The sequence below is a fragment of the Psammomys obesus genome, unplaced genomic scaffold, assembly GCF_907164565.1.
Source record: "Psammomys obesus unplaced genomic scaffold, mPsaObe1.curated_primary_1811, whole genome shotgun sequence".
NCBI classification, from domain to species: Eukaryota; Metazoa; Chordata; class Mammalia; order Rodentia; family Muridae; genus Psammomys; species Psammomys obesus.
Window position 1 is genome coordinate 2,455,520 of NW_026591560.1, and position 10,954 is coordinate 2,466,473.

Consider the following 10,954-nt stretch of genomic DNA (forward strand, 5'->3'; position numbering starts at 1 on the left):
GTGGGAGGGTTTTCGGGTTTTTGGCTGGGGCTGAGGTGCTGGGAATGCTTCATTTGCATGGAGAGGAATTCCAGGTGCCAGCTGGACAAGTCCTTGTCACCAGGCTACGTGACTATCTCAAGGATGTCGCAGGTAGGGGATCACAAGACTACGTGCCCCAGGGCATGCAGACACAGGACAGGGAAGGAGTGATTTTTATTCTGCTACTCTCAAGACTGAGAGCTTCAGCCATGTGCGGTGGCACACCCCGAGAGGCAGAGGCAGGGGGGTCTCTGAGTTTGAGGCCGGTGTGGTCTGCAAAGTGAGTCCAGGACAGCCAAGGCTACACAGAGAAACCCTGTCTTGAAAAAACAAAAACAAACAAAGCAGCCTCTGGTCTGATGCAACAGTTGGGTGGGAAGATGAAATTATTTTTTCTTTTTTAACCTCCTTTTTTAAAAGATTTACTTTATGTATATGAGTGCTCTATCTGCATGTGCACCTGCACGCCAGAAGAGGGCATCAGATCATGTTATAGATGGCTGTGAGCCACCATGTGGTTGCCAGGAATTGAACTCAGGACCTCTTGAGGCTGCCTGGCCTCAGTGGAGGGATGGGTACTTTCCTGACCCCATCTGCAAGGCCTAGAGAGTTCTCTGGAGGAACAGACTCAGCGAGCATGGGGACATAGTCCCACCAGCCTCGGTCAGCTCTTGGTCTTTACTTGAGGTCTACCTTGTGGCTTATTTCCACCTTCAAAGTCATACCTTGCCTTACCGTCCTCTAAGATAGCAAGATCCTGTGGCTTCCACGTGTGTGCCCTGTACTGGCTACACAAATGTTCATGGAAGGCAGAGGGTAGGAAACGTTACTGGGCAAGACAGTTGGCACATGTGTGCAAAGATGAAGGAGACCAGTTCTCCACTCCTCAGGGACCCTGGCAAGATTGCTCGAGTCCTGCTCAGGCTGACTGCCTCACTGAGGCTAAGATTCCTCGCAACGAGGAGGAACACCGGGAGCAGAAGCAGATGCAGGGTAGAGCTGGGCTTCAGGAAAGGGGACAGCAGCGGCTAGATACTCAGCCAAGTTCCCTGCTCGGAGTACAAAGCCACTGCTTCCTATACTCCAGGTTCATTTATTTTTCCTTGGTGGGCATGAGTGTTTACCTGCACACATGGATGAACACCGTGTTTGTGCCTGGCACCCACAGAGCCCACAAGAGGGTGTTGGATCCCCTGGGACTGGAGTTCCAGGGTTTCTAGTCACCATATGAGTGCTGGGAATCAAACCTGGGTGCTTCAGAAGGACAGCTTCTTGGCCTCCTAAGCCGTCAAAGCCAGCGCACAGCCCTCTGCCCCTTCCAGAATCTGCCAACTCACTCTGCCCCACCCAGTTTACTGAGGCCAACCGAGCAAGCAGAACATTCCAGAAAACCAGCATAGAAATGAATGGTTTTTATTGGACTTGGAAACAGGGTCAGAGGAGAAACGGGGTGAAAAGATGGTAGCAAGTGCCCGGGGCACCTGCCTGGATACCTTGGAGGAAGAGAAGCAAGTGGTGGGCCAGAGGTGGGGGTGGGGTCAGCACCTACAAGGAGGGAGATGAAGGCCTTAGCTTCACTCTTTGATGGACCAGAACATCAGGGATGTTCCGGGGACCTGGCTGACGCTTCTGTGAGCGGCTGCAGGAAACGGTGCGGACTGTAAAGCGCAGTGCACAGCCCGGCAGGCTAACTGCCTTCCCGTTAGACGGGCCCGTCCGGATTCTAGGGAGGACTGACTGTGAAAGAGCACTGTTGGAGGCGCAGAGGTCAGTCCTCTGAGCTGTCTCTTCCCCTCAGCTTCCAGGACGCCTCATGTGCTCGCCAGGGCCTTGGGGGGCCAGTAGGGGAGAAGCCATTCTGGAGCTGGCTGCCATCCCCACTCAGGCACAGCGAAGACCACCAGGGCATCGTCAGCAAGGCCTATAGGTGGCTTTGATCCCTGGGATCACTGGATGGTTTGATGAACAGACATAGTCCCGGTAGCAAGGAAGGGCCCTGGGCCTGTGAGCTCTTTCCCCAATTCATGCCTTCCAAAATGCTCTCTTATGTGCCTCAGAAAGGTCCATCTCTCTATGTCCCGTTTCACTCCTGGGTGAGGGGCAGAATGACCACTGGTGGAGTCTTCCTCACCATATGCAATGTGGCTACCAGCCAAGGTTCTGTCCCCTCCTGGTACCCACAGACCGAGAGGCCCTGTGTAGCGGAGGTCCTTCCCCTGGGAGCGTCCTGGCTCTGGGAGCAGAGCTGGGAGGAGGACTGTGGGGAGCACTGGGACCCCTTAGAGTAAAGCCTTGAAGAGGAAGGACAGAGAGGCCCCGCAGGAGAGCCCCAGGGCCAGGAAGAAGGTCATGAGGGCCCCGGCCACTTCCCTCTCATGCGGCAGCACCTGCCTAGAACACACAGAGACAGGAACTTAGAAAAAACGCCAGGCCTAACCTTAGACCCAGCTTCTGGGCCCTCTGCTGCCCCTTGGCACTGGAGTTCTAGCCTGGGTCTGACCTCACCCTCTGCCACTGTAACCTGGCCTTTCTCTGGGCTCAGTCTCCTCCATTGTAAAATGAAGTTGCTGGAAAAAGGACATCTTTCAGGACTTTCAGGATCTGGCTTCGTAGGGTACTAGATTCCGTCACCGTATTTCTCAACAAAATGTCCTCACCCAGTTCTTGCCATGCTTACTCTCCTGAGAGTCCAGCTCTATTGCCCCTGTGGGAAATGGCTGGTCACCTGGACAGGTAACCGCCCCAGCTCCTGGCCTGGGATAAGCAAATAGTGAAGGCCTGTCCCACAGGATGGTGCCAGAGATCTTGGGACAGCTATCTAGGGTCGTGGTCTGCCTTTCCAGATAGCCCTCCTCAAAGAGCCGGGCCCTCCCCATCACCGCACCCAACCCTTTGCTTCCCAGACCTGGGCGCCAGGCACATGGTGAGAGACACCAAATAGCCGTTGGAAACGGCGAAGAGCAGCATAAATGTGATGAAGTAGGCGTCCTGCCAGAAGATGATGGGCAGCCGGGCACGCTCGGGCACATGGCACAGCATGAAGAGTGGCACAAACAGGAAGCGCAGGCACACCAGCAGGGGCAGCAGCCGGCTGTCCTCATCTGGCTGTGACAGAAGCTCAGGTGAGTGCGGGCCCTGCAGCTAGGTGGGGTTATGCCGCAGGTGCCCTAGGAGGCCGGGAGAGGCCATCTAACCCCCTGGAGCTACAGTGAGCAGAGTGAGACAGATGAGGGAAACTAGACTCAAGGCTTCTGGGAAAGCAGCTAGTGCTCTTAACCCCTGGGCCATCTCTCCAGCCCCTGAGCAATTCTCTATAACAAGAGCATCCGAAACTCAGTCTGCTAGCTTTTGTGAAAGCACAGTCAGATTACTTACTGTGCATCAGAGCACCGGCCTGTATTTCTCCAACCTAACTACAAGTAGAAAGCACCGGCCAATGTCTGGGATGAGAATCTCAGCAGGTGGGAGGCTGGGTCTCCAGGCTGGGTCCCCACTCAGGCTGCTGCTGATAATATTTGTTACACTCCGAAGGGAGCTTTCATGTAAGGAAACAACACCCCATGGACAGTGAAAGGGTTAGGCCAACTTTGTAACCTATATATCTTCTAAAGCCTATAGTTTTGAGTTTTAGATCCAGGTTAAGCTAAAGCCTCTTAGTACCTTTCCAGAGAATGGAGGAATGTGACCCTATCTGTGAGGACAGATATAAAAAAAAGCAAGCAAGCAATGACCTTCAGTCAGCAAAAAAAGGACCAGACCCTTGTCTTCAAGATAGTGTTTCTTAGCAATGAACCCGGATGGCCTCAATCCTTCTTCTGAGTAGCTCCTGACCTCCAGCCAAATCTTCAAGGATGAGCTAACCACCCCACCTTCAATTGCAGCTGCATCCACACTTGGCAGGACTGGCCAAGCTTGAGCACCTAAGACTAACCAATTATCTTACTTTATAGCTTCCTCATCCAATCCTAAATTGCCAAAACTGCAACTTCAAATTTCCCGCAATTTTTCTTTTAAAAACCTAAAGCCTTTGTCTCCCGGTGCCACTCTTTGCTGACCGGCAGGGGTGACCCCATTGCACAATGGTTAAATTAAACCTCTTGCTTTTGCGACGAGTCTTGGTCTGGGGGAGTTTCTGGGAAGGGCATGATCTTGAACTCCTGAGCTGTGAGACCCCAGGTCTTACAACAGCAGTCCCTTAAGAATCACGTCAATTCCTCATCAGGTACAAGAACCTCCACTGCCCGAGGGCTGGGCTGGGGGCTGGGGACATGGTACTTCCCCAGATGTGGTGGCTTCTCCTCTGGAGGAACGCACTGCCACCCTGGCTGCCCATTCCAGGGCCAGTCACCTACTGCCAGTTGGAGAGCTGACCGATGTCAGGTCGGGGGTACTACTGAAAGTCACCTTTCTGTGTTCCTCAGTACCCTTTGGTCCCCAGCTACTTCCCAAACTTCTGGCTGGTTCAGCCCAGACAAGCTCACCCACAGGAAGTATGAGGTCAGGCTCCGGCCCAGCCAATCCATGATGTTGAAGAGCAGGAAGCAGCAGATGGGGTTGAAGAACTGACCTTCGGAAGAGAGAGCCGACGGTCACCCCCACCCCCACCTGCCGCCTTCCCTCACTCCCCCAGCCTCTGCTTCGCCCCAGCACTCACTCCACTTCCCAGGGCTGGTGGAGCTGGTCACCATGGCTGTGATGGCAGGAAAGACCGACAGGGTGACTGTGAAGACCAACACAAGGCACAGCGCCGTCAGCCAGATCTGGGAGCCGGAGGCAGGGGTGTGAGTGGGCAGGGCAGCGCCATGTCCACCACGCAGCCCGACCACACCCCTGCTGCTGCAGCCCTGCCCACTCTGTTCCTACCTCCATGACCCAACAACCCGAGGGAGTAAGCACTAAGGTCCAATTTTCTCCCAGGCTGGAGAAAATGGCCATGGGTGGATGGTTAGGAGCTACCTTTTAGCTGGACCTTCCAAAAGACAACGAACCTTCCGGAAGACAACGAAGACTGAAGGTTTTCCTGGCTTCAGTGGCTCATCCAGCTCCGGCTCCTTCTCAGGGTCAAGATCCAGAGTTGGGCCTGCCTGCTGGGGGCTGATGGGGATCCCATTCTTCTCATCTATGGGAGAGGGCAGGCCCATGACTCAAACTCCCAAAAGCAAGGAGATCCTCAGTGGTGAAAAAAGTGACTCTTTCCAGCCTCGTCCAGGAGAGGGGGGTTAATAGTAATGATAGCCTGCTTATTCACTTATTAATGGTGGTGTTGGGGATTGACCCACGGTGTCTTGAAGTCACTGAATTACATCTCAGCACTTGTTTGTTTTTGTTGTTTGTTTTTGAAGACAGGATCTCTTTCTAGCCCAGGCTGGCCTAGAACTAACTCTTTTACCTAGCCTGACCTCTGATTTGCTATTCCCCTGCCCATGTGCCAAGCAATGACTTAAGCATCTTGGACAGATCCTCTCATTGTCACTTTACAATGAAGAAATAGAGGCTAAGCTGGGCATGATGGCAAATGCCTTTAGTCTCAGCACCCAGAGGTAGGCAGATTTCGGTGTCTTGCTTATACAGAAAGACCCTGTTGCCCATAACCAACACCAACAAAAAAGAGGAAATGGAGAATATAGCAATTGAATGATTGGCCCAAGGCAGTAGAGTTTAGAGATTATGGATCCAAAGACCTGGCTGCTGTTACTCCATTTTGTTCAAGAGGAAACAGAACCATAGGGTAGCAGGGACGGCTTCCCTTCATGACCTGCCTCTACTCATACAAGGCTCAAAGAGATGGGGGCTGTAGAGGAGACAGAAGGGAATACTTCCCAGGAGAGCCTATTTGAACTTCCTCTGTGTCTCCCCATATCCCCTGCAGGGTCCTGGGGCTTACCGGCTTGGAGGAGTTCAGCTTTGGTTTCTAGCTCCTGAGCTGGGGCCTGGGACAGCTTCTTGACCAAGTAGTATCGGGCAAACTCCTGCAGAAGGATCAGAAAGTCAGTCCTGCCCAAGGCCTTCCTGTATATCCCCTCCACACCCTTGGCTGGGACGCTGAGGTCCCTCAACAGTCAGCATCCCCTTTAAGGAGATCAGGGTTGAATGAGGTCTCATCTCTCTCCCTTGGCCTTTCCCAGAGCTTTATCCTAAATTCCCTAAGGTGGGCCAGCTAGCCCAGTAGCAGGCTTACCAGATGGGGCAGGCTAAGGTAACATATGATGGAGAGGAGGATGCCCACACAGGGTGTGATGAAGTACCCAAGGGCAGAGGTCTGGGCATCCACGCCACCTGTGACAGAAACTTTAGCTGCAGAGGAGACCCAAGTTGAACAGTCCCCCAGTTTCCTGTAGCGTCGTGCAGTCATTCTCCCTCAGTGCAAAGCCCAAGAGCCCTGCCCCTCTGTCTCCACTTCTCCATCTCTCCTGCCTCCACCCATAACCCAGGCATCATCCTCCTGTGTCCCCTCCTTTGTTCCCCAGACTTTAGAGAGGATACTCAGGTGGACTCACTGGCCATGGACATGAGCATAGCAAGGGCAGCGAAGATCCCAGCCAGGCCCTGGCCACTGAGGAAGAGAGTGCTGTAGGTAGAAGGCATGGTACCCAGCTGCCCAAAAAGGCTGCCTTGAAGCACTGCACAGAAGGCTGTAGAGAGAGACAGGGAGGGGCCAATACTCAGTAGCATCAGGAGGATCCACAAGGTGTACGGGAAACCAGTCTAGGCTAGGTGGGTGTGGGTTTTCCTGTGGACTTAGGGCAGTCTAGAAACACACACCCCCCCGCCACACACACACACTTATTCTTCTCTTTCTCTTATTATTCTAATTATTATTATTTTGAGACCTCACCGTGTAGCCTTGGCTAGCCTGGGAGTCATCATATAGATCAGGCTGGTCCTGAACTCACAGAGATCTGCCTGCCTCGCTGGGATTAAAAGTTATGCACCACCATACTCAGCCCATTTCTCTTGATTAGGAGGGTTTCTGAGTAGGAGGCCTGCCTAGGTTATCAGGGTCTGAGACAAGTGACTTTTCCTCTCTCTGGGCTCAGATTCTTCTTTGGGGATTTGGGTGATAATGGTATTGTCTTTCCTACAAGGATCTGCTGGGCTGTTGCAGAACAAGGAAGAGGTGGGGAACCGGGAGGGAAATATGCTTACAGTTGATGAACCAGACGGACGCCATGGTGATGGAAAAGAACAGCCCGGGGCTCAAGTCCACCTTTACCAGGGCTGCTGTCAGGGCAAAGAGCAGTAGGATGGCCAGCAGGCTGCCCAGAATACGCACCGACTCAGGGATGCTGTTCAGAAGGGGCAGAGGACATCAGGTGGCCGGGCAGGGGAAGGTGGGCATAGGGTCAGGGCAGTGGAGCTGGAGTGATGAGGTGAAGGCAGGGAAAGGACAGGAGCAGGAGGTGATCCTGACCTCTGTGACTATCTCCACATGGAGGTTGGGGATCTTACCACTGATACAAGAAGGAGTTGAGGAGCGTGAAGAGCAGTAGAGGCAGCTGGGACAGCAGTGTCACCCAGTTGTTGAAATTGAAAGTGTCTGTGGGACTGGTGTGGTTGGTGCTCAGGGTCTCAGCGGTGCTGTTGGCCCCTGCCAACCGTGCCTGGAAGTACTGTCAGACAGGGAGATAGCGCAGGGTCAGGAAGCACTTCCCTTCCCACCTCCCCACACTTCCGTTAAAATCATTGATGGTTTGGTTAAAATCTGTGGGACTGTCTTTGCACTGTCCCCAGGACCTGGCACACAGGCGGAGCTAGAGGGGTACACACTGAATTACACGGCTGGAGTCTGCCCCAGCCTCCGTTCCCGTCCCTGTAACAGCCTCTACACTTAATTCACTCCGTGGGTATATCTTGAACACCTAGGCCCCAGCTTAGGTGCTAGGCCACTGCCTACGTTGTCCTGGGCACACATCTCCCGCCACTCCCCTGCATAACTTCCCACGGCCCGCAAGGCAGACCTGACGCTTTAGGATCTTCTAGAATCTGATCCCAGACTCCCTCAGATTCCCTTTCTTGTCTGTCTTCTGCTCCACTCTGCTAAACTCCAGGCTCTATCTAGATCTTTCTCTAAATAGGCTCTTCTTTGGCTCCGCTCTGAATTCCCTCTCCCCGACCTTTCGCCTGCTCGGTCCCTACTTTACAGATCTCTCCTACGAAGCAGAAGCGATTTCTTTGGAGGGCCTCTAGCAGTCTGCTTCAGGCTGGAATGCAACAGCGTGTGTCGTGCTACGTTATTAATAGCTCTGGCCCTGTGGCTCTCAAATTCAGCAGCTGATTCATCTTCGGCCACCCAGGGTCCAGCACTCCAGACACCTGGAGAGCTGTGCCACTGAACATGTTTGAATAACCCCCCCCCCCCCCCCCCCCCCCAAAAAAAAAAACAAAACAAAAACACAAGCTACACATGTCTGCCTTTCCACAAAAGAAGGCATGCTCGGAGGGAATCAGAGCCTCCCTCTCACGGCTCCTCCGCATCTGCAGCGCCTGGTCCGAGGTAGTTTAGTTGCACATTAAATGTAGCGGAACGAACGTAATTCATGTCATTGCAAAGAAAGCCAGGGGCTTGGAAAACCCACTCTTGGAGTATCTGGCCAGAAATAACGACAAAGGACACGGGCTAGTAGAGCGCCTATGCTCTGGTCAGACTCCCTGCGTTGGTGGCCCTGTCCCTCCGGGATCTGGACATCCCTAAAAAGTTCGCCTAGCCAGGCGAGAGGCGGTTCCCCCCTCTGAGGCTCGGTGTTTCCGCTGACAGGTGAGCCGTAGAAGGTGGCGTGGTGTGGAAAGCCGCTCGCGAACCGCAGTCCCGGGCGGCTGGAGGGATGGAGGTTTGTGACCATGTGGTTGCCGATCGGCTGCAGGTCTCACCGGGATGGCGGTGATGAAGAAGTTCCAGGGGAGGAGGGTGCCCAGCCCCAGAATGAAGAAGCTGATGCCGACCAGGTGGTAGCTGTGGGGATCAGTCAGAAGGTCACCCCGAGGACGTACGCACGGGCCGCCCTAGCCGCCCCTCGCTAGAACGGACTACAACCCCCATCACCCCGACTCAGGCAGCCAAGGGAATCAGCTCATGGGAATTGTAGTCCCGTTGGTCTTTGCGCCCGGGAGCATCCAGACGAGCGGGAATTGACAGGCTCGTGGCCACCTGGGCCCCGGTGCGCAGCACATGGGGTTCCTCTCACCTGTCCCGAGGGGCGTCTCCGCGCGCCATGGCTGTCGCAGTCCTATGCGCCAGGCCGGGTGCAGGGCGGCTGCATCTGCGCCTGTGCGGGGCTGGGAGGCCGAAGGACGGCGAGGCTGGCCGGTGTCCTGGAATCCCAAGGTCGGAAAGCCGAAGGTGGTGAGAGGGTCCGGGCAGGGCCAGCGGGGACCAGGGTTTGCAGGCTCAGACCTCGGCTCCGCCCCCGGGGCGGGGAAAAGGGGCCTCTGCGCCCCTCCCCCGAGCGCTCCAGTCTCCGCCTGGCGGGCGGCTCTGCTGTAGTGGATTAGGATCCCGCTGCGTGCCGGCTCGGTAGTGGGCAGCTGGGTGTCAAGGCCGCCTCTCTCCTCAGGCCCCAGTCCTCTCCGGGGGCGTCTGTCCCGCATCTCTGGGGAGGTGGGACCAGGACAGCGCCGGAGGGAAGGAGCCGGTTGGTAGCTGGGCACAGCCAGCCCAGCTGGGGGTTCCTCCTCTCTCCGAGGTGGAGCCGCGCCTGCACCCCCAAGGTTTGGAGCACTCCAAGCTGGCTGCTACCCAGTCTGCGGCTTAGGGAGCAAGCTTGGCCCTGAGGGAGAAGCCGGTGTCACCTACTGTCGCAGAGGGTCCGGGCGCGGTGCTCCGAGGGAGGCCCCCAGAGTGGAGGAGATAGCCGGTGCTCCTCCACGGATATGGAAGACGACAAAAAGGCCTTTCTGCGGTCCTTGGGTCCAGCAGGGAGTATTTAACCGTGGCCCAGGAAGTGATGTTAGGCGGCTCCATCCCCGGCGGCACCACTACGGCCGCTTAAAAACATAATTTTCCTGCAATTCCACTCCACAACTCCTTAAACGTTACTGAGACGCTCCCACCTCCCACTGTCACCCCCACCCCGAAGACTGAGAAGATTGCAAATCACAATTTTATAATTTATGCACTGGTGTGGTTTCCCTGGGATGGGGAAAGCGAGGCTTACTGTTTTCCTAAGTTAAGAACATATTTATCTGGGCTGGTAAAGCTCAGCAGGTAAGGTGTTCACAGCCGAGCCTGAAGATCTGAGTTCAAGGTCCAGGCTCCCTGTGTCAGAAGGACTGAAGAGACTCCAGCCAATTGTCCTCTGACCTCCACACAAGTACAGCGACGCACTTGTGCCCCCTCCCAAATAAATGTGATATAAATGTGTTTAAAAGATGGAGTTATTTTTAGATTGTCTGTCCTATGTGCCAACTAGACCATGCCGCTGCTGTTTCTGTTTCATTCCCAGAATCTAGCCACCCTGTTCGGTTCATTGAAGGTGGCTAATAAACGATTAGATCATGGTGGTCTACAGGTGACTGTCTGTGGTGCTGGGAATTGAATCCAGAACCTTGTGAACGTCAGGCAAAGACTCTTAGACCTGAGCTGCATCTGTCGCCCTAGCTGGTGACTTTAGGGAGCATTCACAAGAAAAGGCCGTTACTCTTGAGCTTCCTTTCCATCCTTCCAATACACACACACACACACACACAGAAAGAGAGAGAGAGAGAGAGAGAGAGAGAGAGAGAGAGAGAGAATCTGAATTCTGTTTCAAGGCCTGTTCATCCCCTCTGCACCCAGAACCGGCCTTAGGCCAACTCTTGGCAATTTCACCTACATACACGTTAATCACTTGCATTTTACTCATACTTATTTTAATAATTATTATTGATACCGGTCTCTACTTGATAGTCGTAGGAAGATGAGTCAAAGTGGGACAGGGGGTGGGGACATAGCCCTGGT

General features: G+C 54.4%; 1 protein-coding gene across 1 annotated transcript; it reads right to left on the reverse strand.

Moving 5' to 3' along the window:
• Positions 1–1,418: 1,418 nt before the first annotated feature.
• Slc29a2 (solute carrier family 29 member 2) lies at positions 1,419–10,482 on the reverse strand. The gene is made up of 12 exons (XM_055610646.1): positions 9,204–10,482; positions 8,890–8,971; positions 7,471–7,631; positions 7,168–7,307; positions 6,519–6,653; positions 6,200–6,297; positions 5,906–5,990; positions 5,010–5,140; positions 4,676–4,781; positions 4,503–4,588; positions 2,927–3,126; positions 1,419–2,412 (listed from the first exon to the last, which is right to left on the reverse strand). Exons 1-12 carry the CDS (start codon positions 9,230–9,232, stop codon positions 2,301–2,303), a joined length of 1,365 nt encoding a protein of 454 aa, XP_055466621.1. The 5' UTR covers positions 9,233–10,482; the 3' UTR covers positions 1,419–2,300.
• Positions 10,483–10,954: the final 472 nt, after the last annotated feature.